General features: G+C 38.9%; 1 protein-coding gene across 2 annotated transcripts in view; it reads left to right on the top strand.

Moving 5' to 3' along the window:
* LOC117292833 (exocyst complex component 7-like) overlaps positions 1–25,740 on the top strand; it is a 57,333-nt gene that overhangs the window by 17,209 nt on the left and 14,384 nt on the right. Inside the window, exons 21-23 of one of the 2 annotated variants that reach the window (XM_033774999.1) lie at positions 522–581; positions 12,207–12,340; positions 19,171–19,315. In XM_033774999.1, the coding sequence (XP_033630890.1) occupies positions 522–581; positions 12,207–12,340; positions 19,171–19,273 (297 nt within the window). In that variant the 3' untranslated portion in view covers positions 19,274–19,315. The remainder of the gene's footprint in view (positions 1–521; positions 582–12,206; positions 12,341–19,170; positions 19,316–25,740) is intronic. The other variant, XM_033775000.1, reaches the window with a different exon arrangement.

The following is a 25,740-nucleotide window of genomic DNA, read 5'->3' as shown; positions in this document are numbered from 1 at the left end:
AGACAATGTCAGAAAGCACACAAATTGTGCAACCAGGGTGGTTTTGCTCCCAATATTCTTGTGGAGTTTTTGATGACCAATTGAGTCAAAATTGTCACAAATTTGATATTTTATGCATGCGTGATACACCAAGTGAGAATACTGGGCCCAATTTCATAGAGCTGCTATACACAAAAATTTGCTTAGTATGAAATTTCTTCCACAATAAAAACAGGATTACCAAAGAAATTTCCAAGTGATTTTCAGGATTAGCAAACAACAGCTGAATACCAGTATCAAGCAATATGCAACAAATGGGAATTTTGGTTGGCAATCCTGTTTTTATCAAGGAAGAAATTTCACGCTAAGCAAATTTTTGTGCTTAGCAGCTCTATGAAATTGGCCCCTGGTCTTTGACAATTACCAAAGGTGTCCAGTGCCTGTAGGCTACACATGTTCAGGGTTTATGCTCGCCCTATATAGGCATGCTTAGTTTAATTGCCAGAATTAAATATAACAATCACAAACTCCACTTAAACCAGGAGGCAACAGGCAAGGTGAAGGACAAAAAGGAGCGACAACAAATCAAGGACAGATTCAAGGTCAGAGGTCATGCCAAAGGTCACATCACTTGTCAAAGGTCACATCACATATCACCCTTACCTGGCCATCATTCATGAAAAACATTAAAAAGCGCACACGCTTATCAGTTGATGCATCTCTTCATAAGCCCTGATCCCATGCACGTTTTAATGTGAACCAACACATGATAAAAATTCTTCATCCAACAGCATAAGAAATGCATCTCTGAAATGTTTTGTTTGGATTAAATACTTTGACTGCTTTCAGGTTTTTTACATTGTCCCTCCCCAGCCCCTTTCACACTTGTTACTACTCTGCAGCAAATAGGCACACCCTGGGGATAGCTAGCCCTGCTCTGGAGTAGGGGTGAGTGGTAAAACACTGGGGTATCGTTGAAACATGCAGCTGGAAGGAACCCTGTGGAATATAGGGATCTAGGCAGAGACAGTGTGAAAGGGCTACTGAGATTGTTCCATTGGATTATTGATAATCCCAGTGTATCAATTCTCTTCATCTAGGCATGTTCCTGTAGCACGGCACAACATCGGGGTCCAGCTAGACTTGTAGACAAGTTGTTGATGGTCTGCCGCGGTGAGATAGTCGAGTTGTGGCCGTGCTCTTGCGAGATTACTGCTCTCGCACGAACTGCTGGTTGCCAACTTCTACTCCCCTGCTAAATGGGACCGTAGTCATGAGAGCAGTAGTCTCGCGGGGCCAGCAGTCTCGGGAGAATACCGCGGGAATCCCGGGGAGATTCGGAACACTATCACCGCGACAGACATTTAACAACTTGTCTACAAGTCCAGGGTCCAGCTGAACATTCTGGCAGGCCACTGGATTGCGTGTTCATGCCTACGGGAACCTTCCTTTGCTCCTAAAACCTGCCCGTCTTTTGAGGCACCCCTAAACATCATGTGATATTCAATCTATTTCTTTCCATGTTCAAATGATGTATAAGTTTTGTCCAAAAAAGTAATTTGAACAAAGTGTTTTGGTTCTCATGGTAGTCCTGCCCCTTTCTAGCCACCCACAACATTGGATTGCAAATTTCATCATATTGAATGATACTTTAATTCATTATTACTAACCAGCACTTTTTCCAAGGCACGAGTCATTTTCATTTTGCAAAAAAAAAAGAAATTGAATTTGCATCGGGTATAAAGAATTTGAGTTTGCTTTTACCCTTACACTGGTATGTGAGATAGCACTGTACACAGTACTTTCCTGAGTTAAGCAATTCAAACTGCCTCTAGCTTCCAGGTAATCTCGGTGGTCTAGTTTTTAAGACACTGCTCTAGAAAGCCTGGTTTTTTTTTTACAGACCTACCGCACATCGGTGTAAGGGTAAAACAAAAAAAAAACTTTCTTTGAATTATTTTTAGAATAGACCAATCCATTAAGCCTGATCTTGATCTGGTCAATCCCATCTTGACTGCACAACCATTAGACTTCCATAAGAATGCCAACCTCGTCCCCATGTGTTGTATCGATCATTCTTGTCGCTAACCCCTGGAAGAGAGACAATGACAAACAATGGGTTGTGGTCAAGCACGATGATCGACCTGGGAAAAAGGTGCAACAATCTTGATACATACATCCATGGGAATGATGTTGTGAGAATGCGAATGAACAATGCATGTAAGTCCCTAATGGAGCTAGTCAGGTGTCGCTTCGCTATTGCGCGCAACATGTCGCTAAGCTTTTGCGCGCACGTGTCGCTACGCTTTTGCCACAAAGATGGGTGGAGCTAAGCGGATCAGTCACAAAGTTTCTTGGATTAAAACATTTTAATGAGTGGTAAAAATTCAATACATTTATGCATTGAAATTGTAGTGATTTAACTGAAGGTAAGTGGTTTTTATTATTGCATTATATATTCATTGAGCTACAAGGACAGACGGATTTGTTATCTAGTCTGTATAATTAATTTTGTTGTTGTGGCGCGCTGCATTTGAGCTTGAGGTAATGACAAGTACTGTTTTTTGCCAAAGCTGTATTTAGTTGCTAAAATTGAAAGATAGACTTTTTTGTTACATGTACGTATCAATTTTTGTGTAGATTAGTTCATATTGCTGACCTGCATTTGTACTTTAAACTTTGAACTTACTGCTCTCTGTGGAATTCTGAGTTAACGTTTTTTTACAACCCATGGAAGTTTGCTTTATAGTGCGCCGTAAACGCAGGATCCTGTGGTAAGCAAAGCCATAAGATTGGGCCAAGAAAATCACCATATGTACTTGAACATATACAAGATATTGCATAAGTTATTGACAAAATAGGGTGACTGCCAACATATGTAGGGCTAGATAGCTCAGTTGGTAGATCGCAGGCACGTTAATCCAAAGGTTCTTATTTCAACACAGAATCAAGTATGTAATTTAAATTGTATACTCTGTATCTTGTGTTTGAATTAACTGACCCATGAATTTTGACATGGGTCACAATGGCGGTCATTGTCAATGAAAAAAGAGGAAGGCTCACTTGTAATGATTAATATTTATCACATGATAGGTTTACCAGATAAAATTTCACCTTTGACCTTATTGAACTTTGACAGAGTCAAAATAAGGTCATTGAATTGAAAAGGAGGGGTCAGACCTAGACCTAACATCACATTGTAATAGCTTAGTGAAAGATTATTGGGTACAGTTTTTAGAATGTTTCAATGTTGACCCTATTGAACTTTGACATGGGATGCCATGGGGTCATTGTATTGTATGACTTGCACCCCCGAACAAAGAAATTGTCAAAATATGGAGACCCCCAAACATAGGGCTAGATACAGCTTGCTTGGTAGAATGCTGGCATGTTATTCCGGAGGTTGTTGATTCAAGTCTTGCTCAAGTAAATTTGTCTTTGTTTATAACTCAAAATAATTTGTACAAAAATAAAAAGTTACACCAGGCAAAGAATACATAAACTTCTAAAAAGTAAAAGTTTAAAGTTTATTCAAACCTTGTCAGGAAGCCAACTGTGTAAATCAACTATACACTGTTCTATTTATTTGAACACCCTCTCTCATCCCCAAATTTGCATCAGGCATATGCCCCTCACTGCACTGATCCAATCTTAGAAACATATTCAAAACTTGGGCTCGGTGCGTACTGTTTACGTACACATAATTTTTATCAAGTCCATTTCCTGAGTGCGGAAATTATGTGTGGGCTAATTATGCATTAGTTGATGTTTCATTTGATTGTTTTGGAATATGGAAACTAATATATATTCTGCAGATTTTTTGTCTTCTATATGATGATAACCCCCACATACACAGAAACGCACATGGTTGTGAATACCGCTAATCGATGACTTCTCTTTGTTCTCCCACTGTTCAGACTTTGTTATTTAAGCGACATCTCTATTAGTTTTGTACAACAAAGCGAAACAAGGACGTCCTCACTCTGTCAAACACCCGGATCCCTTTTGTAAAAACGCCTTTGTTTAAAGGGAAGGTACACGTTTGGTAATTACTCATCACAAGTATTAACTTGAAAACTGACTTGGTAACAAGCATTGGAGAGCTGTTGATAGTATAAACCATTGTGGGAAACGACTCCCTCTGAAGTAACATAGTTTTTGAGTAATTTCTCACTAAAATGATAAAAGACTTCTAGCTAGAAGTCTTTTATTCCTATCTGAAAGCACACAAATTCGTCCACCAAGGGTGTTTTATCTTTCTTCATTTTTTCGCAACTTCGATGACCAATTGAGCCCAAATTTTCACAGGCTTGTTATTTTATGGCTATGATGGGATACACCAAGTGAGAAGACTGGTCTTTAACACCTTGCATCCTTGTGGAATCATCTTTTTCTTCCACAAAATCCCTTGTGGAGCACCCCAGCTGTTCGAATTCTCCTACGGAGTCCTTTTTTTCCCATTTTTATTTTGTCCTTGGTCTCTGTAAGGTTTTGAAAATGAGCACACAGCTCTATGTTGTAGTCGCTGTGAGGACATTCCTTTGTACTGGACAATTAAGAAAAATTCTATTCTTCATCTCTGTTATTAACACTGTGTGGACATGTGTAAGTCCACATAGTGTAAAAAGTTAAAACACAATCAGACAACCAAGTTTTTCATTTAATTGTCTGTTGAAACCATAAAATACATATTCTTCATCACTGTAATTAACACTGTGTGGATGTCTGAAGTCCACATAGTGTCTCAAATTTAAACACACAATAAGATACCCATTTGTTTACTTGTGTGTTAAAACCATAAAACTCATATTCTTTCAAAACTGTAAATAACACTTTGTGGACAAATTTAAGTCCACATAGTGTTTCAAGTTCAAACACCAAATCAGACAACCAACGTTTAATTGTGTGTTGAAACCATAAAACACATTTCTTCAGACCTCATTTCTCTTTCTCTCGACGCCCCACCGTTATCTTTCATCTCTGTGTCATTTGGACACGGCTCATGGCGTCGGTGTCCAATTTCCTGGTATCCCACAGGGCCCCAGGGTTGGCCGACATTGGAATAATACAAACAAATGCCGCTCGCTCCTCGTTAAAACGACAACAGTTGACCAAGTTGATTGTAACGCACCATTGCTCCCAGCTGTGTGTGAGTCGTGCTTCCCCCCTGTGTTGCGTTCGCTCCTGGTCAAGGTAGATTGCTAACTGCACTCTGAGGAGTATTAAAGGAGACCGATAGTTTTGATAAGCACAGAAACGTAAACTTGTCCCCTCCGAGAAGAATATTTATTAAATCATTTGATGGGCGCTGGGCTTGAAGGCAGTGTTCCATTAGAGACTATTATTATGTTTCAGGCCTGGCAATTAATAGTATTAATATCAAAGTCTTATGTAGCACACGTATCTACCAATGAGGTGCCAAGCATTGTCACGGCGCTAAGTAGAATATACATTTTTTTCAGAAAGATAGGTTATTGAAGTTATGAATTCTGAGACCCAATAGTGTACCACTTTTTAAGGGTTCACAAAGTGTTCGCAGTGCATTCAGCACCCACTGCCAACAACCAGGGTGAACCCCGTCTCTTAGTGATAAGTGTTACTGGGATCTTTAAACAAAGCAGGGAACCAATGGCTTTACATGTTTGTGCAATCAGAAGGACGAAGCAATGATGGTTAAGTGTCTTGCTTAAGGACACAAGTGTCAAGACCGGGATTAGAACCCACACTCTGTTGATCAGAAACACCAAGAACATGGTTCCACAAGAACATGGTTCCACAAGAACATGGTTCCGCAAGAACATGGTTCCACAAGAACATGGTTCCACAAGAACATGGCTCCACAAGAACATGGTTCCACAAGAACATGGTTCCACAAGAACATGGTTCCACAAGAACATGGTTCCACAAGAACATGGTTCCACAAGAACATGGTTCCACAAGAACATGGCTCCACAAGAACATGGTTCCACAAGAACATGGTTCCACAAGAACATGGTTCCACAAGAACATGGTTCCACAAGAACATGGTTCCACAAGAACATGGCTCCACAAGAACATGGTTCCACAAGAACATGGTTCCACAAGAACATGGTTCCACAAGAACATGGTTCCACAAGAACATGGTTCCACAAGAACATGGTTCCACAAGAACATGGTTCCACAAGAACATGGTTCCACAAGAACATGGTTCCACAAGAACATGGTTCCACAAGAAAATGGTACCCCAAGAACATGGTACCTTAAGAACATGGTACCACAAGAAAATTGTACCACAATCTTCATTGTGAAGAGTTGGACATTAACAAAGTGCAGTCAATGGAAATGGTGCCAGGACAGTGTTTCTTTTGCCTTGCATAGAGGGGAAGTTGTTGGATAGAGCTACTGTGGTTGCCCCGCCACAATGGGGACAGACAGAGGGAGGTATCTGCGTGTCTTCTGGAAGTGTGCAATTTATCACCAGCAGCCTCCTCTGGCGACTGTAGGTTTTATTTTTAAACTGGACCTCACTTTATTTCCTGGATCAATGATAACAACCTATATACATTTGAGTTCTGCTCTCGTATTTATATTGTTGCTTGGACCTCTTTTGTTCTCATCTCCACACTTAGTATTACTCTTAAACACAAACAGTTCAATCATGAATTGGGGCTCTCTCCTTTGTCTGTCTCTTTGTTGATGATCTTCCCATCAAAGGGGCCTTGGCAAACTCAATTAAGGGGATATAATAATATAATAATAATAAGACATTGGTAAAGCGACCAATGCGAAAAGCCTCTAAGCACATAAAAGAGAACAATAAAATATATAATGAGATAAAACATACAAATTACAAATTAGGAGATTACAAAAAAAAGCAGCTTTAAACAAATAAGTTTTTAACAGAGACTTTAAACATTGTAAAGAACTAGCCTGGCGAATATGCACAGGAAGACTTCCAAAGAAGCGGTGCAGTATACATGTATGACAAAGATATGTGGCCATAAAAAATGAAAGAAGTTCTAGTAGTTGAAAGCAGTGACTGTTGAGATAATTGAAAGCAATGACTGTTGAGATGGTTGTAAACTCCGAGTAGGGGAATAATGGTAAACAAGTTCAGATATAAAAAAAAATCAAGCTGGCAACTGCCAATCTCTCTCGTACAAACATAACGTCTACATGTATGAGTTGCACAAAAATTGTGATTCAGTAACTTGACACTACTTATTTTATTCTAGCCATTGTGAAATCAGTGGTTTGCTTATTGTGACAAATATGCCGAAGCTGTTTATTCATCACTGTTTGTTAATTAACAGATTGACTAGAGTGCTCGTTAATTAGTAGACAAGTACCTTCTCATTTAATGTGGCCTTGAGGGTAGATTACAATTGAATAATGACCATGGTTGTAGGTAGACCAATCAATTTCAGTGGTGGGCAGTAAATCATGTTTAAGTCTACAAAGGGCAACTGGATCAACAAACGTTTTCATGTTATGTGGTCTTGCAATAAGTTAAATGACCTTTTGGCTGTGTTCATTCTCTGTGACATATGATACCCCTTATCATTAGATGTGTCTCGGATCAATGCACAGTGGATACTATTTTGAGGGAAATCTGTGTTGGGCGGTCAATGTATTTTGCTGAGAGTGCTAGGCAAAAGTTGTGAGTCCTGAGCAGGTCCACCTAGCACCACCCACCCACCATGGCTACAGCACTGATCATAACGCTGATTTAATAGATCTGACCAATCATCAAATAGAAAATGAGTCAAACGTAATGAACTTGATATTAAAAACAAGCCACTCGAATGTATACAACTATTCATTAACTACATTGTTCGCTTTATGACCTCGATTTTGAGTCTATCAAATTAAAATCCAGTTCAAATATCGGTCTGTCTCCTCTGATGAAATCTCCAGCCATTTTTAAATTTCCCTATTCAATTTTGAAGGTTATATGGATGGCATTTCATATATTATAGAAAAATTACTAGAACCAAATTCTGATTAAATTTTGTATGATACTGTACATCTCTTTCTTACATTGTTAATATAAAAAAGTTGTTTTAGTGTTTTAGTTTTTTTTACCAAAAGAAAGTGTTGTGTGTTTCTTCGCATGCACAAAGTTGCTGATATTTTGCTTAGTTGACATGGTAGAAATGGTTATGGGCTGACACACAATGAACTATTACTATAGGTTGTGACTGGTTGTCTTATTTTTTTTATCAGTTAAGTTTGGTGGCATTGGCTTGTATCTTTTTAAGGTTTCTTGTCTTTGGTTAGATGGGGGGGGGCTCCAAACCTGTATACAGTCATCTAAGTGTGGGCGAACAAGCGATTTATATTATTGAAAGATGACATGCAAACTTCCCTCGATCATCCCCAGGTCATGATGGTGTAGTGGTGTCTTGCCTCGACTTCCACCTCTGGGTCCCAAGTTCGAATCCCACTGGGGCCACTATGTGGATTGGGTTTTTCAGTCCCTACCTGACTGTGTTGGCTTTCCCTGGAATAATTCTTCGGGCTTTTCCTTCCATATCTAAAACTGCAATTTATTCATCACCCTCTCTTTTCATTTGGCTCAAATACATTTAAAAGGGACACGTTTCCTTGGATCGGTCGAGTTGGTCTTTGAAAAGCGTTTGAAACCATTTGTTACGAAATGCATATGGTTACATAGATAATGTAAAAGTAGAATATAATAATCCACACAAACATGCCTCAAAATTACATAGTTTTCCTTTATGTCGCGAATAAACACGGTCAGCCATTTTATGGAGCATTGAAAATCTTTATCCAGATTCAGGACTCTGTTTGCTTTCTTTGATGCAGCTGCACACTGGCTTGAAATTTAGTGATTTGTTGTATACAAGCCAACAGATCTTTTTCTTCAGTTGTTCATCTGAATACTCAAACATGCAACAGATAAATCATATAATGATGGAAGAGCAAGGTCATGAAGGACCTGATAGAATGACAAGCGATAGCTGCTATTCTGTCATTTTAAAATCTTAATAATAAACTACCCCCGGTGTTATGAAGAATGCATATCTCGTAAAAAGATTATCCCCTCGCCTCACTTGTGAGAAAACTCTGAATAAAATATTATTGAGGTTAGCATCAAACACTGCATAATGCAAAGCCCGACCTAGTTTATTAACCCAATAAAAAATATAGACATAATCCAATACCAGGTCTGCCCTTGAATTACTGGCTGGGCAAAGATGATATTTCATGGAAAACCAGGACACAAAATCAAGGAAGGACACTCTGATAATGGGGTATTTAAATGAGCAATTGTGTAACTGGGGTAGCCGCTTTGTGATAAGGCAGATGCACTCGTTGGCTGTGTGTTCTTAAAGGGACACTAGCTTTGCCTTTGATCAGGCGAGCTGGTCTATGAAAGCGTTTGAATAATAATATCAAAGTCTTATACACATGTAGCGCACGTATCTACCAAACAAGGTACTCCAGGCGCTGAGTATATACAAACTTTCAGAAAGATTGGTTATTGCAGTGATGAATTCTGAGACCCAATTGTGTAGCAGCTTATTTACAAGGTGCTATGGCACATACTGTTCAGCAGCCACAGCCAGGAGCACTGGGACGAACCCCTTCTCTTTTTGATAAGTGCACTGGCCATGGGTTCTTTAACTTGCATTACACAACACATGGGACCAACAGATTTACGTCCCATCCAAAGGACGAAGCAATGGTGATTTGTCTTGCCTAAGGACACATTTAGTGTCATGGCTGGGGATTCGAACCCACACTCTGCTGATAAGAAACACCCTAGTTTGAATTCGATGCTCTTAACCGCTAGGCCACGACACTTGAACCGTTTGTTATAAAATGCATAAGGTTTGAAAGATGTTTTAAAAGTAGAACATAATGATCAACACAAGTATGCCTCGATTTCGCAAGGTTTTCCTCTTTCTTTCTGAACTAACACGATTCACCATTTTTGTGAAGTAAAAAAGCTGACTCTACATACTATAGTGTGCTGCGTTACTTCACCATATAAAAGGAAAACAACACAATTTTGAGGCATATTTGTGTGTATATATTTGTCTGCTTAAATGTCACTTTTCATAGACTAACTCGCCAGATTCATGGCAACGTGTCCCTTTAATGATTTATTATTCTAAATGACCCCTGAAATGCCCCTGTTGATTAAAAATTCACCTGCGTGATTTTTGTCGTTAACCAGTGTGAGCCAAATTTTATGAGCAATTTTATTCCTTAGTGGAATGTGTAACATTTGTAATTTTGCCCACTGGTCTATACTGTCTCTCTTCTTTGATTCAAATAAAACAACCATTAAAGCCTTATTCTACATAAGCACGGTGGCATCTGCACTGATTGCTTATGTTGCTGGGAACTTTATGAGCTCTTGTATGGGAATTGATGAACATTGATATATATTGGCTGAAGTGCTTCTTGGGGTTCTATTTTGTGTTCTCTCACTCTACAAACATCAACAGCATGTGACAGTTATCTCGCTACTGCAATAAGTTCTTCTTCTTTGAGATATTTATGAGTCTAGAGTAGAATGATGAGAGAGTTTGAGCAGTCAAATGTGTATGTCACCTGAAGATGACTAGAGCAATCTTGTCGAAACCTTGAGACCTATTAAGAACTCACTCTGTGGTAGTGTAGTTAACAACAGTCCAGTCATTGGCTAAAGTAGTAGTCGTGGCTGATTTTCTACCTTTTGCCCAAGTAGTAGTTAAAAAGCTGACAGTTATTTTTCGAACTGCAGTCATGTAAATGTTCCCGCCAATTTCAAACCCTGGCACTATGTGGATTTGGTTTTCATTCCCTAGGGTGTTTCCTGGAATAAATCTCAGGTTTTTTTTTTCTCCCACATCTCAAACTGAAACTGCCTTCATTTCTTCTCTCCATTTGGTTCTTGGCTAGTAGACTGGTTAAGTTTGCTTCTTTTTCTGAGAGTTCTTGGCTTCACAACTGGAATAAATGAAATGAAGCAAAACAAGTGGACATGTAGGCGGCTGAATCATTAAGGTTGTGCTTGAATTAATTCTTTTCCATTTGCGGGAAAAAATTAGCTGTTGCAAGCTGCTCAGGATCCAGGAATAGTATAAATGCAAAAAGAAGTTAATGCCCTGACATTTTGACCCTAGCAGAGTCTTTCTCGAAAGCTTAAGGCAAAATTTTTGTTCACTTGCCTTTTTTCATGAAGCTGCAGAAGTTATCACTTATTTAAGTTGGCACTTAAGCAGAGCACCATTCACATTTATTCTAGATCCAAAGATATTCTTCCTAGTTAAACCATTTTGCGACATTAGTTAAAAATACAACTGAGACTTATTTTACTAAGTAATGCGGTTATGGAAGAAGATATCCCTTTTGTTATCCCCTCGAAATGTTACTGTCAGCAACGTTACTCAGATTGTGTAGTCAAATCACAGATTGTTTTCTCTTCGTGGACATAATTGCTCAACTTTTTTGGCAATATGGCAAAAAATGCTACCACTCTTTGAAATGAAATGTTCACACATGGTATAAACAACTTTATAGGCTTTAAACAAACAGTGGGTTCCATTTACCAAAACAGATATGTATCTTGGACCTTGTCTATGTAAATCTCTTCTCAAAACTTATCTTATGTCATAGTTACATGTTTTCAAGGACAAATTTTGTTGTGTCTTTTTTCTTTCGTTTTGTTTAATTGCGCCTTGAACACCCAGCAGGGTGGATATGTGTGTTACAAGTCTTTATAAATATTCATTGTACAATCCCTTTAAAGGCACTGGACACCTTTGGTAATTGTCAAAGACCATTATTTTCACTAGGTGTATCTCAACATATGCATAAAATAACAAACCTGTTAAAATTTTAACTCAATTGATCGTCAAAACTTTGAGAAAATAGTGGGGAAAAAACACCCATGTGGCACAAGTTGTGTGCTTTCAGATGCTTGAATTTGAGACCTCAGCGGTCTGGAATTCAATTCAAATATTTTATTGAGAATTAACTTTTTTTCTCAAAAACTACTTTATTTCAGAGAGAGCTGTTTCTCACAATGTTTTATACTATCAACAGCTTTCCATTGCTCGTAATACCAAGTAAGTTTTTATGCTAACAAATTTTTTGAATAACCACCAATAGCTGAATAGTGTCCACTGCCTTTAAATGATGAACAGTAGGAGGGTTGTAGTGTACATTTCACTCTACCATGTCTACAGCACTTAAACCCTGTTTGGCTTTCTCCCCATCCTCCTCCCCAGGGTTTTAACACAGACTTTGAAGAGCTGTACAAGACTCAGAAGAGTTATGCAATTCCCCACGCTGAGTTACGACAGGCCCTACGCCGTGAGAACAAGGATCATATCGTGCAACCCTACCAAGTCTTCAGGGACAAGTGAGTAATTGAGTGCTACTCTCATAAATATTGTCGTCTAGATACTGAATCACAATTTCTTGATTTGTGTAATTCATAATCATAGACGTTAAACCAATGTTTATATGAGAGAGATTGGCTGTTGCCAGCTTGGTGTTTATATCCCTTTTTGTGAGTTTGCCGGGTGCCCTTGATGGAAAGATCATTCAAACAAACAAACAAACAAACATACCCCTCCCCCCCCCAAAAAAAAAAAAACACTACCTGCCTGACCCCTCCTCCCTTGGTAAATTATTCAAGCAGCTTCTTTACTTTAAAGCCGTGAAGTATGAACAAAAGATGTTCACTTAATGCACTGTACAAGTTTGGTAATATTGTCAAAAACCAGTATTCTCACTCAATGTATCTCAACATATGCATAAAGTAACAAATCTTTGAAAGTTTTGACTGTGAAAGTTTGAGATTGATCGGCCATCTGGGTCATTAGAAAATAGTGAAGACCGGATTTCAAAAAATTAAGTGAATAAAACGCTCACTGAGCGATAAACTCACAACAGGAAATTAGTTATTTTTTTATTACTCATCAAATGTGACATTTCAGACAGAAATATTTTAAGGGATGTTTTCTACTATCTACTAAGTTGTATGTAAATCTGTGATCTTAGACCGTTTTTTTCGTACAAATTTTGTTGTTATGTTCCTAATATAAACTGTTGCAATCACCCTCCTAAGTACCCATCCTGCTTGGATTTTAACGCTTCATTCATAAGTGAAGCTAATCATTGATTTTTGTTTAGCCCTTTTATAATCTCCTTTGTCTCACTCTATTATTCTCTATTATCATCATTACCTTGGGACATAGGTTATTCACTTCTATTGTGCCATCGGTTTTTTTTTCTCTTCAAACAAAACCTGATTAGCTAGTTAGTGACCCATTGTTTGCGAAATCCCCGCACCAAATGACGTCAATGGATGACGTCTCCAGATAGATTTTCCCATCCACAGTCTTCATTAGCCGGTGATAAATTTGAAGGACAATCAGAGCGAGTGAACAGGGTTGAGAAAAAAAGGAAAAAAACTTACACTCACGATGTTTGATACAGGACATTGTTGTTGACACTGTGATTTATTTCAAGAGTTTTCCGTGCTTATTAAGGCAGGCTTTACGTGTGGCCTTTTAGAACTGGGAACTTTGGTGCCAATTATTTACTTAAAAGTGGGAAACAGGATTGGTTTATTTGTGATGATGTTGAGAGTAACTTATGTAACTAGGATGTGCAGCTGATACTTAGCGGAGGCAACGGAGGAGATTGCCTCCATGCCCCCTGGTCCATGCCCCCTGGTCATTGAGGAGAAAATGCCTTGGTGCCCTTGAAATGCTCCAGGAGAAAATACCTTGGTGCCCTTGTGACCTTTCAAAAACGAAGCATACACTGATACATGCCTGGATGTAGCATTACTGCTGGGTCTGGGGTGGGTTTCACAAAGAGTTTAGGCTTGGCGTATCTCGAGTTAACTTAGGACAAGCCTTAAGTTTTTAAATAACCCCTTAAGCGTCCTAGAACTAGTCCTAAATTAGGAATAATCTTTGTGAAATCGACCCCTTTTGGGTTATCATCTAGACAGCAGAGGAGGAAATGCTGACCATATGGGATGGCATACGCCAAGATGACAAGATCCTTGTACCATTTCTCTACATGTACATGTAAGTGGTGGTGGTGAGGGTAAAGATATGTTATCTTTGTGGGGGAGGGGGACCCATATCTGTTACTTAGTGGGTGGTTGGATGGTGGAAACCCAAACTCTGTTGCCTCACATGTAAGTGGTGGTGGTGGGGGTGTAGATATGTTATCTTTGTGGGGGAGGGGGACCCATATCTGTTACTTAGTGGGCGGGTGGATGGTGGAAACCCAAACTCTGTTACCTCAGTCAGGAGGGGGGGACCAAGACCTGTGGTCTTAGTCAATGGGGGGCGGGGGGTGGCAGACTCGTTACCTCTTAAGTCAAAGAGAGTCAGCCCGACCCGTTTAAAAGTCAGTTAAGCCTTAGTCTAGGAGAAGGCACAGTTCTGTTAAGCCATAGTCAGGTGGGAGGGGGGGCATCCCTGTTACCTTAGTCCCTGAGGAGGCCCAAATCTGTTACCTCAGTCAGGTTGGGGGGGGGGCAGACATGTTACCATAGTCAGAAGGCGGACCAAGACCTGTTTCCTGAGTCAGGGACTGGGGACTAAGACTTGTTACCAGTAAAGATCACAGATCTGAGGAATTTGCTTAGAACTTTTGGAAGGATTTTGGAAATGAAACTTATCACAAGACATTGCACTAGTTACTATCCCCTTAATTGAGTAGATATTTATCTATTTATTTATATATTCTAATGAGACACATCAGTATCTGTTATGTTTAATGCATCCTCTCTTTGAAATAAACCTGTATCAATTAATTAAAGGTCACTGTATAAACAAATATTATAAAATTACCAAAAGGGCTCGCAGGACAAGAAAACAAGTTATTTGGGTTATTTGACATCCCATGTTTAAGAATTCTGAACTTCAGAGATATTAAAGCCATTATACACTTTCGGTAAACAGTATTGTCCAAGTCCCACACTTCGTGTATCACAACTTATATATAAAACAACAAACCTGAGAAAATTTACGCTCAATCGGTCATCGGAGTCGGGAGAAAATAACGGGAAAACCCACTCTTGTTTCCGCGCGTTTCGCCGTGTCATGACATGTGTATAAAAAAGATCCGTAATTCTCGCTAACGAGAATTTACATTGTTTTACCGTTTTCTCAAAAAGTAAAGCATTTCATGGACTAATATTTCAAGAGAAGTCTTTCACCATTACCTTCTGTAAACCCTGTAAATTATTTGTAAATCTATGAACTGTTGTTGTTTTTTCTGTACCGAAAGGGTCCAATGGCTTTAAAGGGAGTACCAAAGGTATACCCTATACCTTTGGTACTCCCAAAAATTAATAACAATGACAACAAATATTTGGTAGGAAGTACCGCAGCTTTTGTATGTATACCATTTTGAGCACCTATTTCCTTCAAAGGACCATATAAGTAGGTTAGCGCTTATGCTCAAAAATATTTTCTAACTTTTTTCAAAGGACAAAATATCTTGCCTGGGTCAATCTCCAAAGACCTCTACTGTACATGACCTAAAGAAAACTTCAATAAAGACCTTGTAATTTTCTCATTGACTATTATGGAAAGGGTGATCTGGATAGGGTGGATGCGGGGCTCTCAACTTCCAGGGTAGTCCTGAGATGAGGAGCGCCCCCAGGTCTTTATAAGCCTTGAGAAGAAACCAATGGCGAGAACGCTGTCGGGAATCCCGCCTGCGAGGGACATGATTGATAGATCTGAGTACAAATATTGAATAATAAAAAAAAACTCGTGTTTTTTTTCAGAATTGTTCGAACAGTAGCTCAAGATATATTGATCTGAGTCACTTGATCTTTGTGAAGTACTTCATTTTTCATGATGAGGACTGGCATTCCTGGGTTGAGTGTTGAAAACATTTGTTATACATGTCATATCCCTCCTCCCTAAATGTCATCTTGTCTGTTGGATTAATAGCAAGTGTCTTGATCACCTGTTCATGTCATGTTAAACTTACTGCCTTGAAGTGTCTGTGTACGAATGTGTTAAAGTCAGTCTTAAAGGTACAGGGTGTTTTGTGTAGATTGGTAAATAGTCCAGATAATAGTGACCATCAAAACTTTCTTGAACTGCAGCTGTGGGTAGTATTCAACTATTTTGAGAAATCATTTCCTTCCTAGTAATAAGCTGAGTTGGTTATGTGCTCTTAAAGCAGGTCCATAAAATGTAATAACATGAGTAAAGACTAGACTTGCTTAGCAGTCTCCGGGTTCCATGTTTGTGAACCATTAACAGCAACTACTCTTGTTTAATTTAGTGTACCAAACCAAAAATGGCACCAGACTAATTTGTCTTTTAAGCCCCACTTTGACTACATTAACTTAGAGGGATTGTCTGTGTTCGGTTAGTGGAACCCACTGTTTGTTTCAATCCATGTATATGATTCTAGATATTTACCATAAAACTAACAGGGCTGGGCAAATTTCTTTTTCAAATGCTGGTAGTATTTTTGAGATATTGTTGAAAATCTGGAGTGGTTACGCCCAGGCAGGAGGAATAGTCTACTTTTGTCATGAGCAATCTGAGGAACATTACTGTCAGAAACGCTCCTCAGATTCAAAAATTAGGGGGGATAAAAAGTCATTTATACTGCTATATTTTTTTAGGACCACAGTAGGCCTAATAGATGTAGGTACTTCAAAGTGGAAATTTTCTTAAAATGCATTTTACTATCTAAAGCTGCTGTAGGCCTACTTCTTACCAAGTCAGTTTGTATTGTCATTAATAATCAATGTAATTAACCTAATTAAAGATTATTTACCCCTTTAAAGAGGAGAGAAAAAAAGATATTCTGCCGTAAAATACTGGCAGACTTATAGAGCCGCTTTGCGAAGACTAATTGGTGTCCTTCAGTCTGGAGCATGACATCTTCTGGAACCAGTTTAAAGGCAGTGGATACTATTGGTAATTACTCAAAATAATTATGAGCTTAAAACCTTACTTGGTAACGAGTAATGGGGAGAGGTTGATAGTATAAAATATTGTGAGAAACGGCTCCCTCCGAAGTTATGTAGTTTTCGAGAAAGAAGTAATTTTCCACGAATTTGATTTTGAGACCTCAGAATTAGATTTTGAGGTCCCAAAATCAAGTATCTGAAAGCACACAACTTTGTGTGACAAGGGTGTTTTTTCTTCCATTTTTATCTCGCAACTTTGACAACCAATATTGAGTTCTAATTTTCACAGGTTTGTTATTTTATATGCCTATGTTGATATACACCAAGCGAGAAGACTGGTCTTTGAAAACTACCAATAGTGTCCAGTGTCTTTAAAGAGGAGAGAAAAAAGATATTCTGCCGAAAAATACTTGCAGACTTTGAGAGCCAGTTTGCAAAGACTAATTGGTGTCATTTAGTCTGGAGCATGACATCTTCTGATACCAGTTGAATTAATGAGACTGTGACAATGTTTGACCTAGTTGGTTTGGCATACCTGTGTGGAAGGACATTCAAACATCTAATTAGCAGAATTAGCCCTCACCCCCCTAATTATGCACCACTAATGTTCATTGTGTCTGATGTACCAATATCAAACCAATTTAAAGGGGAACCTAAATGACTATACAATGTAGATGTTAGAAGAACATTACATAAACGGTAGGAAAGAAACTTGTCTAAGATCAAAGATTTACAAAAAGATTGCACGGTCTAATGATGATGATAGTGTAGATAACATCCCTTGAAATCTTTTTTTTTAAAGATTATTTGTATGCTTACATGTAGCTCCTTTTTAAGCTGAAGCAGCTCTAGCCTTGCTCAAGGCAGTCGCATTATTCGCTCCGAAAAGACACCGCTGTAAACCCACCCGCATACCCTGTGCGTGGTGCGTGCGATCACACCGCATGACCCACCCGTATACACACTGTCACATCGTACGACTACTGTGCACACAAGTCATCCGCACTCGTACCACTAACCGCATGCGGAGGCCGCCAGGCCGACAGCCTTGTCGGGTGTGTAACTTACGGGTTTAATGTGTTGTATTGAAAAATTTCCACAAGTGGATGAATATGTATATCTTTCGTCAGACCTATCAGACAACACAGGATGTGAGGCAAATGAATTATTCATTTTGACGTCCAATCACGCACGCATATCATGCTCGCTGAGCGTCCGTGGTGGTGGTGTGTGATGTAGACATGTCTCGTCTTTCGCGGGCATTATGGTAATGAGCTGACCGTGGGAACTCTTCGCTTATTATAGTAATGAGGTCAGTGGCTTCAACACAGACCCTACAAGGCTGTCGGCCTGACGGCCTCCGCATGCGGATAGTGTACGGGGGCATCGTGTCGTGAGATGTTATGCACAGTGAATACGGGTGGGTTTTTATACAGCGGCGGTCTTTTTTTCGGAGTGAATAATTCGACTGCCTTGAGCAAGGCTAAAGCAGCTCTATAAAAATGTGGGCCCTGATTCCATGAACTAAATGAATTCTACCTTTTTTTTATATTACACATAGATCCTTGTCATTTGAGATGTAATCACATTAAACATTAATTAGAGATGGAAACCATATGCCCACTGTCTGGAAACTCTTTTTTTTTTTTAACTCTCAAAAGGACTCTAAAAATCCAGTATAATATTACTAATGCATATCCCTCAAATGCCTTCATACACAAAGAGCGTGGCGTGTCATGGCCTAGCGTTTAAGAGCACCCCAAGCTGTGGTGTTTGATTAGCAGAGTGTGGGTTTGAGTCCCGGTCGTGACACTTGTATCCTTAAAGCATGACACTTAACCATGATTGCTTCGTAAAGTGGAGGAGGTAGTGTTTTCTGCTCTCCAGCAGATACTCAAGCCTAAATCCGTGTGGATTGTAAAGGGGGGTGTTTCAAAACCCTGGGGAGTAAGTGGCACTGACCCCTGGAAAATAGTTGAACACACCTTGAATTGTCTGGCAAAAGAACAAAAGGCCATTATGTGACTTAACCTCCACCTGTGATGTCATGCTATTGTTCCAGTGCTACATTATTTTGCACAAATAATGTGTTATTGTTTAATATGTAGCCATCGTGCCATTCGAGCAAAATAATGGAGCGATGGAACATTTGCATGACATCACAGGTTGAGTTTAACTACTGGATAACCCTCAATTCTTCTCCATCAGTAACCAGCAGAACCATTTCTCCACAATAAACAATTTTTTAAATGTCCTGTTGTTTTGTTTGGTCAATGCAGGTACATGCTAATTAACTTCACCAAGAACCCATCCAAATACATGAAGCTTACTCCAGATCAAGTTGCTTCCACTATGGACAAGTTCTTTGACATCACTGCTTAGAGAAGAAAGGGGATAGCCTCCAAGCGCTAGTTGAAGACCAAGGTAAGTCCTGTAACTCAGTTGATGTGCCTTCTGCGAGACTGTTCTGTAGACCTGTAACTCAGCTGATGTGTTCTCTTAAGACTGCTCTGTCGACCTGTAACTCAGTTGATGTGCATTCTCTTAAACTGCTCTGTAGACCTGTAACTCAGTTGATGTGCCTTTTTCTAAACTGCTCTGTAGACCTGTAACTCAGCTGATGTGTTCTCTTAAGACTGCTCTGTCGACCTGTAACTCAGTTGATGTGCATTCTCTTAAACTGCTCTGTAGACCTGAAACTCAGTTGATGTGCCTTTTTCTAAACTGCTCTGTAGACCTGTAACTCAGCTGATGTGTTCTCTTAAGACTGTTCTGTCGACCTGTAACTCAGTTGATGTGCATTCTCTTAAACTGCTCTGTAGACCTGAAACTCGGTTGATGTGCCTTTTTCTAGACTGTTCTGTAGACCTGTAACTCAGCTGATGTGTTCTCTTAGACTGCTCTGTGGACCTGTAACTCAGTTGATGTGCCTTCTCCTAGACTGTGCTCTGTAGACATTTGTTATGGGGTGCCATTTGGGTTCCTTCAATTCCTATCAGTGTTGCCAAATGGGGACTGGATGTAAAAATAGTACGATGCCTGAATGTTAGTATACATATATGTGTTCTTCCTTGCACATTGGAAACATGTCAAAGATGGGCGCAGTGTGATGTGTGTCTATTCATTCTTCACACCGATCCGCCATGTGCTTGTTGAGCCTTCACTTCGTTCTTCATTTGTTTTGTATGTTTGCTATACATCTGTTTGGATAAAAGTGTAAACCATGACAATGCAGAGTGAGAATACAGAGTTATATAATGCTTCTATTTACTGCTGTCCCCAATTGGAGGCTGCCCTCTTGTCAATTGGCCTTTGTTTAACCCCCGATAAAGACAATTTCATGTTTAAACATAAACCATAACTTATTGTGGTGGAATGTCTCATACCATGACATTTGATAAGGTTTCACCACCTACAATTTGTACATATGCTGTTTTCTGTGAAACTCATCAACTGATTTGATACAGAAAGATCTAGTTACTTATTCCATGATACAGAAAGATCTAGTTCCTTATTCCTTGTGACAGAAAGATATAGTTACTTGTTCCATGTATCCATTGCCCTCTGGTCATCAGAGTGGCAAATAAGAAAACAGTAACCCCAGAAATAAGGGAATGTAGAGCTCAGGCTGTTGCTTTTATCATGTACACGTATATGGGGTTAAATTGAAGCCATGAAAGAGATAAACATGTAACGTCGGCCCAATTTAATAGAGCACAAAAGTAGCTAAGCACAGCACAACAGACAGTGCTTACCAGAACAGGATTAGCTGTCAAATTATCATGTCATGCATAAACAGTTTGTGACCGGTCACCTGCTCATTTCTGCTAAGTTTAAAATTGTTAAGCAATAAATATTTTCTGCTAAAGATACTGGACACTTTTGGTAATTACTCAAAATATATATTAGCAGAAATCCTTACTTGGTATCGAGCAGAGAGCTGTTGATAGTACAAATAACATTGAGAGAAACAGCTCCCTCTGAAGTAACATAGTTTTTGAAAAGAGGTAATTTCTCACTCAAATAATATTGAATCTTGCAACCTAACATGTGTCTTTACCTTCATAGTCCCATATCCTGTGCTTAATCATCATACAAACGAAAACAAATGGCCCCAGTTATAAATTTAATTTAGCTTGTCAAAAATTCGTTTTGGCTCTCTGTCAGATGCGCACCGGCTCCCATAGTTTTTGTCTCTTCCGCACCACTGAGTTTAGCTGTCAAATATTTGATGGGGACCAGCTGTTGTTGAAATGTCGATACCCTGCGTAAGAATTGTGTTCAACCGTGGTTCAACTTAAATTGTTGGGGTGGGAGGGGCGGGGGCGTTAGTTGATTGAATATTTTGTGAAGAGTTTATGTTAACCGAAGGTTATCATTTTTCTCTGCTAGAAAACGACAATACATGTATGACCTTCAAAATGCTATTAACTTTGAAGGTTGTGGGAGGTATAACTTTACTCCTATTTTCCTGTTCACTTACTCTTCAAGTGTTTGTATCGGGAGCTAGTTTGATCAAGTGTCTTCATGCAATCATAGTGAAATCTAAGTTTTGCATAGAGGAGAATGGACAAGATAGTTTAGATTTGTGGATAGAGTGTACAATGTACAAAGGCGAGTACATTGTAGTTTTGATTCATCACTTTAGAGTCTTTTCTGTGACTTCAACTATTTCCCCCAACCTTTATGCGTTGTCAACTATATTATACATAGTTCTTAAAGAACAGAATCTACACAGCAAATCTACACTATTTTACTGCAAACGGAATACATATTTGGTGCATGTCTTGCAGTAGACTCTATACTAAGAGTAACTATAAATATAAATATGAATAGTAAACTTGCAGGTACAAAAGGAGTGATGGCTCTGAAAAGAGCCGGTTTGGTCTAGACGTCTCGAACAGTATACTCTGCTCATCTTCAGGAGACTCTATACTGTTCCTTCCATGGCCTGATAATGAGACTTTGTAGGGGCAAGGCGTTTTTCAGTGATAAGGGCACAAGGGCAATGACCAGGGGCAGAGAGGTTGTTGCTTCCATGAAGTTTAAGGGCCTAATTATATAGAGAGCTACTTTAGAATAAAAATAAAAACACAACAAAATGATGCTTACCAGAATAAGGCTACCAGCCAAACTACCATGTCACATGAACCATTTGTGATTGGTATTTTGCTCACTTCTGCTTAGCAGAGTTGTGTTAATTAATATTTACTGCTTAAGCAGCTCTACGAAATTGGGCCTAGGTCATCTCTCGGTAAAAGTTAGTGCTACCTTTATAAATCCTATCCGCCAATGTATGTTTATTCTGTCTTTGGTCAAAGCTATCAGCTTTGAATTGACATTTTTGTTAAAAAGCTATCAATCATATAAGCTTTTAACTTGACTTCAAGTCCTCTAATAGGCAATCATACCCTTTTTAACTGACATTCAAGTACTGAAAAAGCAATCCCTTTTTTGTTTTGACTTTTGATAAAAGCAACACCGCATGAAAAATAGTTGTTGTTATTGAAAGGGTCTGTAATGGTCATTGAATTGAGCTGACGTAACCGATTCTATGATGGATGATAAGCTGTTCTTTTAATGCCACCAAGCTTCGTAATTTAAAGCTACAGGCCTTGCTCTTTTGCTTTTTGTAAGTAACCAACCGGGCTAATAAACTCTGGGTTTAACTTGCCCCGAGGAAGTTAAAGTAGCCCTGATTTTATACATTTTGTAAATGTATCTTTCTGGTGCGTTAATGGTAGCTTTGTATGTTAGGCAAATAAAGTTACACTCGAACACTCAAAATAGAATTAACACAATTATTTTTTTTTTTTTAAGGGAATAATATTCACATCTGAATATAAAAAATATGAGCATTTTAAACAAGTTTGTTGCACAGTTTTTAGTAGCCCAAAGGGCAAGTTGAAAGGTGGTGTTTTACTAGCTCGTAGCAATTTTTACTGGACAATGTACGTCGGGCTAAGTGTTGGGTTAAGGGCCAGCAAAACACCAACAAAAACTTTGCTTGTCATGCTATGTTTACTTCACTTCTCCTTCAAATTCTTTTAATTCAGAGCAGGATTGCACTTGGACTTTCTAGATTACAAAGTCATAAATCAATGTTTTATTCCAACTTGTTTTCTTGTAAGTCAATGCCTACACCATGTACATTCTACCCATCTGCATTGCAGTGTGGTTTACTGCACTTAAACATCTAAGATAGGAATTTGTAAGATGTTTTGTATACCACATAAACAGGCTTCAAATCTCGAGTCTCGAGTAGCTGTTTAGAATGTTCTGCATCATAAATTACAAGTTGGAGAACTTTATGTTTTGTCAGTTTTCTTTATGTGTTTTTTTGTTTCTGTTACTTCAGGTCATATCAGTTCAGTTGTAGACATTTGAAGTTTATTTTGGTTGGGGCAATTCTTAGATGCCTGAGTGATATTTATTTTCAATTTCATATTCATTTTCATTTAGGGCCTGTAGTCGCTACGGTTTGGGGTTTGAACTATTTTAATCCATTACCCACAAAACAAATGAGATCATCCCACTCTTCTTAGAAATAGAAACAAGGCTAATCTCTCTTACTGTTTCCCAGGTTGTATCGTAAACTTGGGAATAATCCCTGGCTTCACAGCAGTGACTGGTTGGCACTCCGCCCCTCCCCAAGCAAAGATATTGACAAAATGGGGAGACTGTAAACTTTAAGGCATGTTAGGCCTAGATAGCTCATCAGTTGGTAGAGTGCCTGTGTTGCAGGAGTATTTGTCCCCCCCATTATGCCATATGGCAAACTGTGTACAAACGCCCTCTTTTGCATACTCCTCCAGCCAATGTTAATTTCCCATTTGGGGGACAGAAGCTCCGGTGGACGGAATTCCCTGGGACACTGGCATGTTTTGGGAAGTTGTAGGTTCAAGTCCCACTCTAGTGAAATTTTCTTTATTCAACACAAAATTGATTTGAACAGTTTGTAGGCGTACATGTACAACATTTTGATTCTGGTAATTTAATTTCCTTTCCCATCATTCTGATCGAGTAAAATTCATGAGCCACAAGTCCTACGGTCTTGTGAAATTCAATCTCCGATCCCTTGAATGTTTTAACAGCTTAAATGATGGAGTTACTTTCACCCACCTGTTTCTGATTACTAACACTGCTCTAGAAACGAGTTCTTTGATGAATGCCGACCGTGCACGACTATCATCCACACACAGACCAAGTTTGCAATTTTCTGTTCACTATTTTCCAGTACAGTGTAAAGAAAATATTATAGACAATTTATTGTCCGCAGTATTCTTTTATAAATGTGGGGGCTGTTAGTTCACCCACTGGTTTTATTGTTTTAAGCTTTTACTATAGGGCCTATAAGGTTAAAGCTATACATGAACTATTGCTCAGGTTGAACACATGAAGATATGTTAGCTCTGAAAACAGCTTGCTATTAATAGGCCTAGTCTTGAGCGCCTCTAGTGCTCATTGTCCGATCCTAAAGGCACTTTACAGCATTATATCTCAGAACTACTTCAAGTTTACACTCTGTCAACTGGATCTTCGATCCAATTCCATGCTTCTTCTCAATGAACCTAAGTCTCGACACTCTTGTGGTGACAGGTCTTTTTCTTCAGCTGCACCACGCATATGGAACTCTCTACCACTTAATCTTAGATCTTTTCTTTCTACCTCAAAATTCAAATCTCTTATCAAATCTTATCTTCGTCACAGGTTTTCACAACTAATTTTGTTGTGTCTGTTTTCTTTCGCTTTGTTTTTGGTTTTACTGCACCTTGAACACCCAGCAGGGTGGGTACATGTACTGTTTGTGCGCATTACAAGTCTTTGATATTATTGAGTTGAGTCAGCGTTCTCGGTTCTTATGTTTCATTTTTATTAATAATAATACCAGACATTTCTATATAGTGCATAATGCAGGAGCCTCTATGATTAAAAAAATGAAATGAAATATATGAAGCCATACCAAAGTTGCATTGAAGCGAAAAAGCTCATTGACCATATAAAAAGAAGTTTGAGTCAGTAGGGTTTGGCCAGCAGAATGAAGAGGAGGCACAGAAATATTGATGTAGAAGATCATATATCTGGTCAGGAAATAGGCCATGAAAAGCTTTGAAAGAGATGAGGTTTAACAAATACAGGATATGCAATTTGATCAAGCACAAGCATCACCAGTGGACTTCTTCCGTAAGATACATGTATGTAGTATGTCGGACTGTCTTTGAGCTTAGCTGCCTGTTTTGTCCGGGGAGGATGTTTTTTATTTGTCTTTTTGCATGAAATGTTGTCACATCAAATCATTTCTAATAACATTTTCAAGGAAAGTTTTTAGCCAGAAGGATTTCCTTCCCTGTAAAATTTGTTTCTTCTAGATACCTACAAAAGGCTTTAGGGCTGGAGTCTTTCAATATTTGAGTGAGAAATTACCTCTTTCTCAAAAACTTAAGATGGAGCCCTTTCTTAAAACCGCGGGACTTGTAGCTAATAATTTTAAGTATAAATACCTGTACCTGGCCAAGAGGGCCACTTCCATTTGTGTTAAAGGTACTGGACACCCTTGGTAATTGTCAACTCAAAGTCTTATACTCGCACTTGGTGTATCTCAAAATATGCATAAAATAATAAACCTGTGAAAATTTGCACTCAATTTGTCATCAAAGTTGAAATAGAATAATGAAAGAAAAATTAGCCTTGTTGCACAAATGTGTGTGTGTCCAGATGCCTTTAAAGGGCTTCATGCCTGAAGTCTTCTAATATTTGAGCGAGAAATTACCTCTTTCTCAAAAACTACATTACATGTACTTCAGAGGGAGCCGTTTCTAATTGTACCATTGACCAATCCGAATTGCCCC

The sequence above is a fragment of the Asterias rubens genome, chromosome 7, assembly GCF_902459465.1.
Source record: "Asterias rubens chromosome 7, eAstRub1.3, whole genome shotgun sequence".
NCBI lineage: Eukaryota > Metazoa > Echinodermata > Asteroidea > Forcipulatida > Asteriidae > Asterias > Asterias rubens.
The sequence above is the reverse complement of the archived record's forward strand: the minus strand, read 5'-3'. Positions and strand labels throughout refer to the sequence as shown.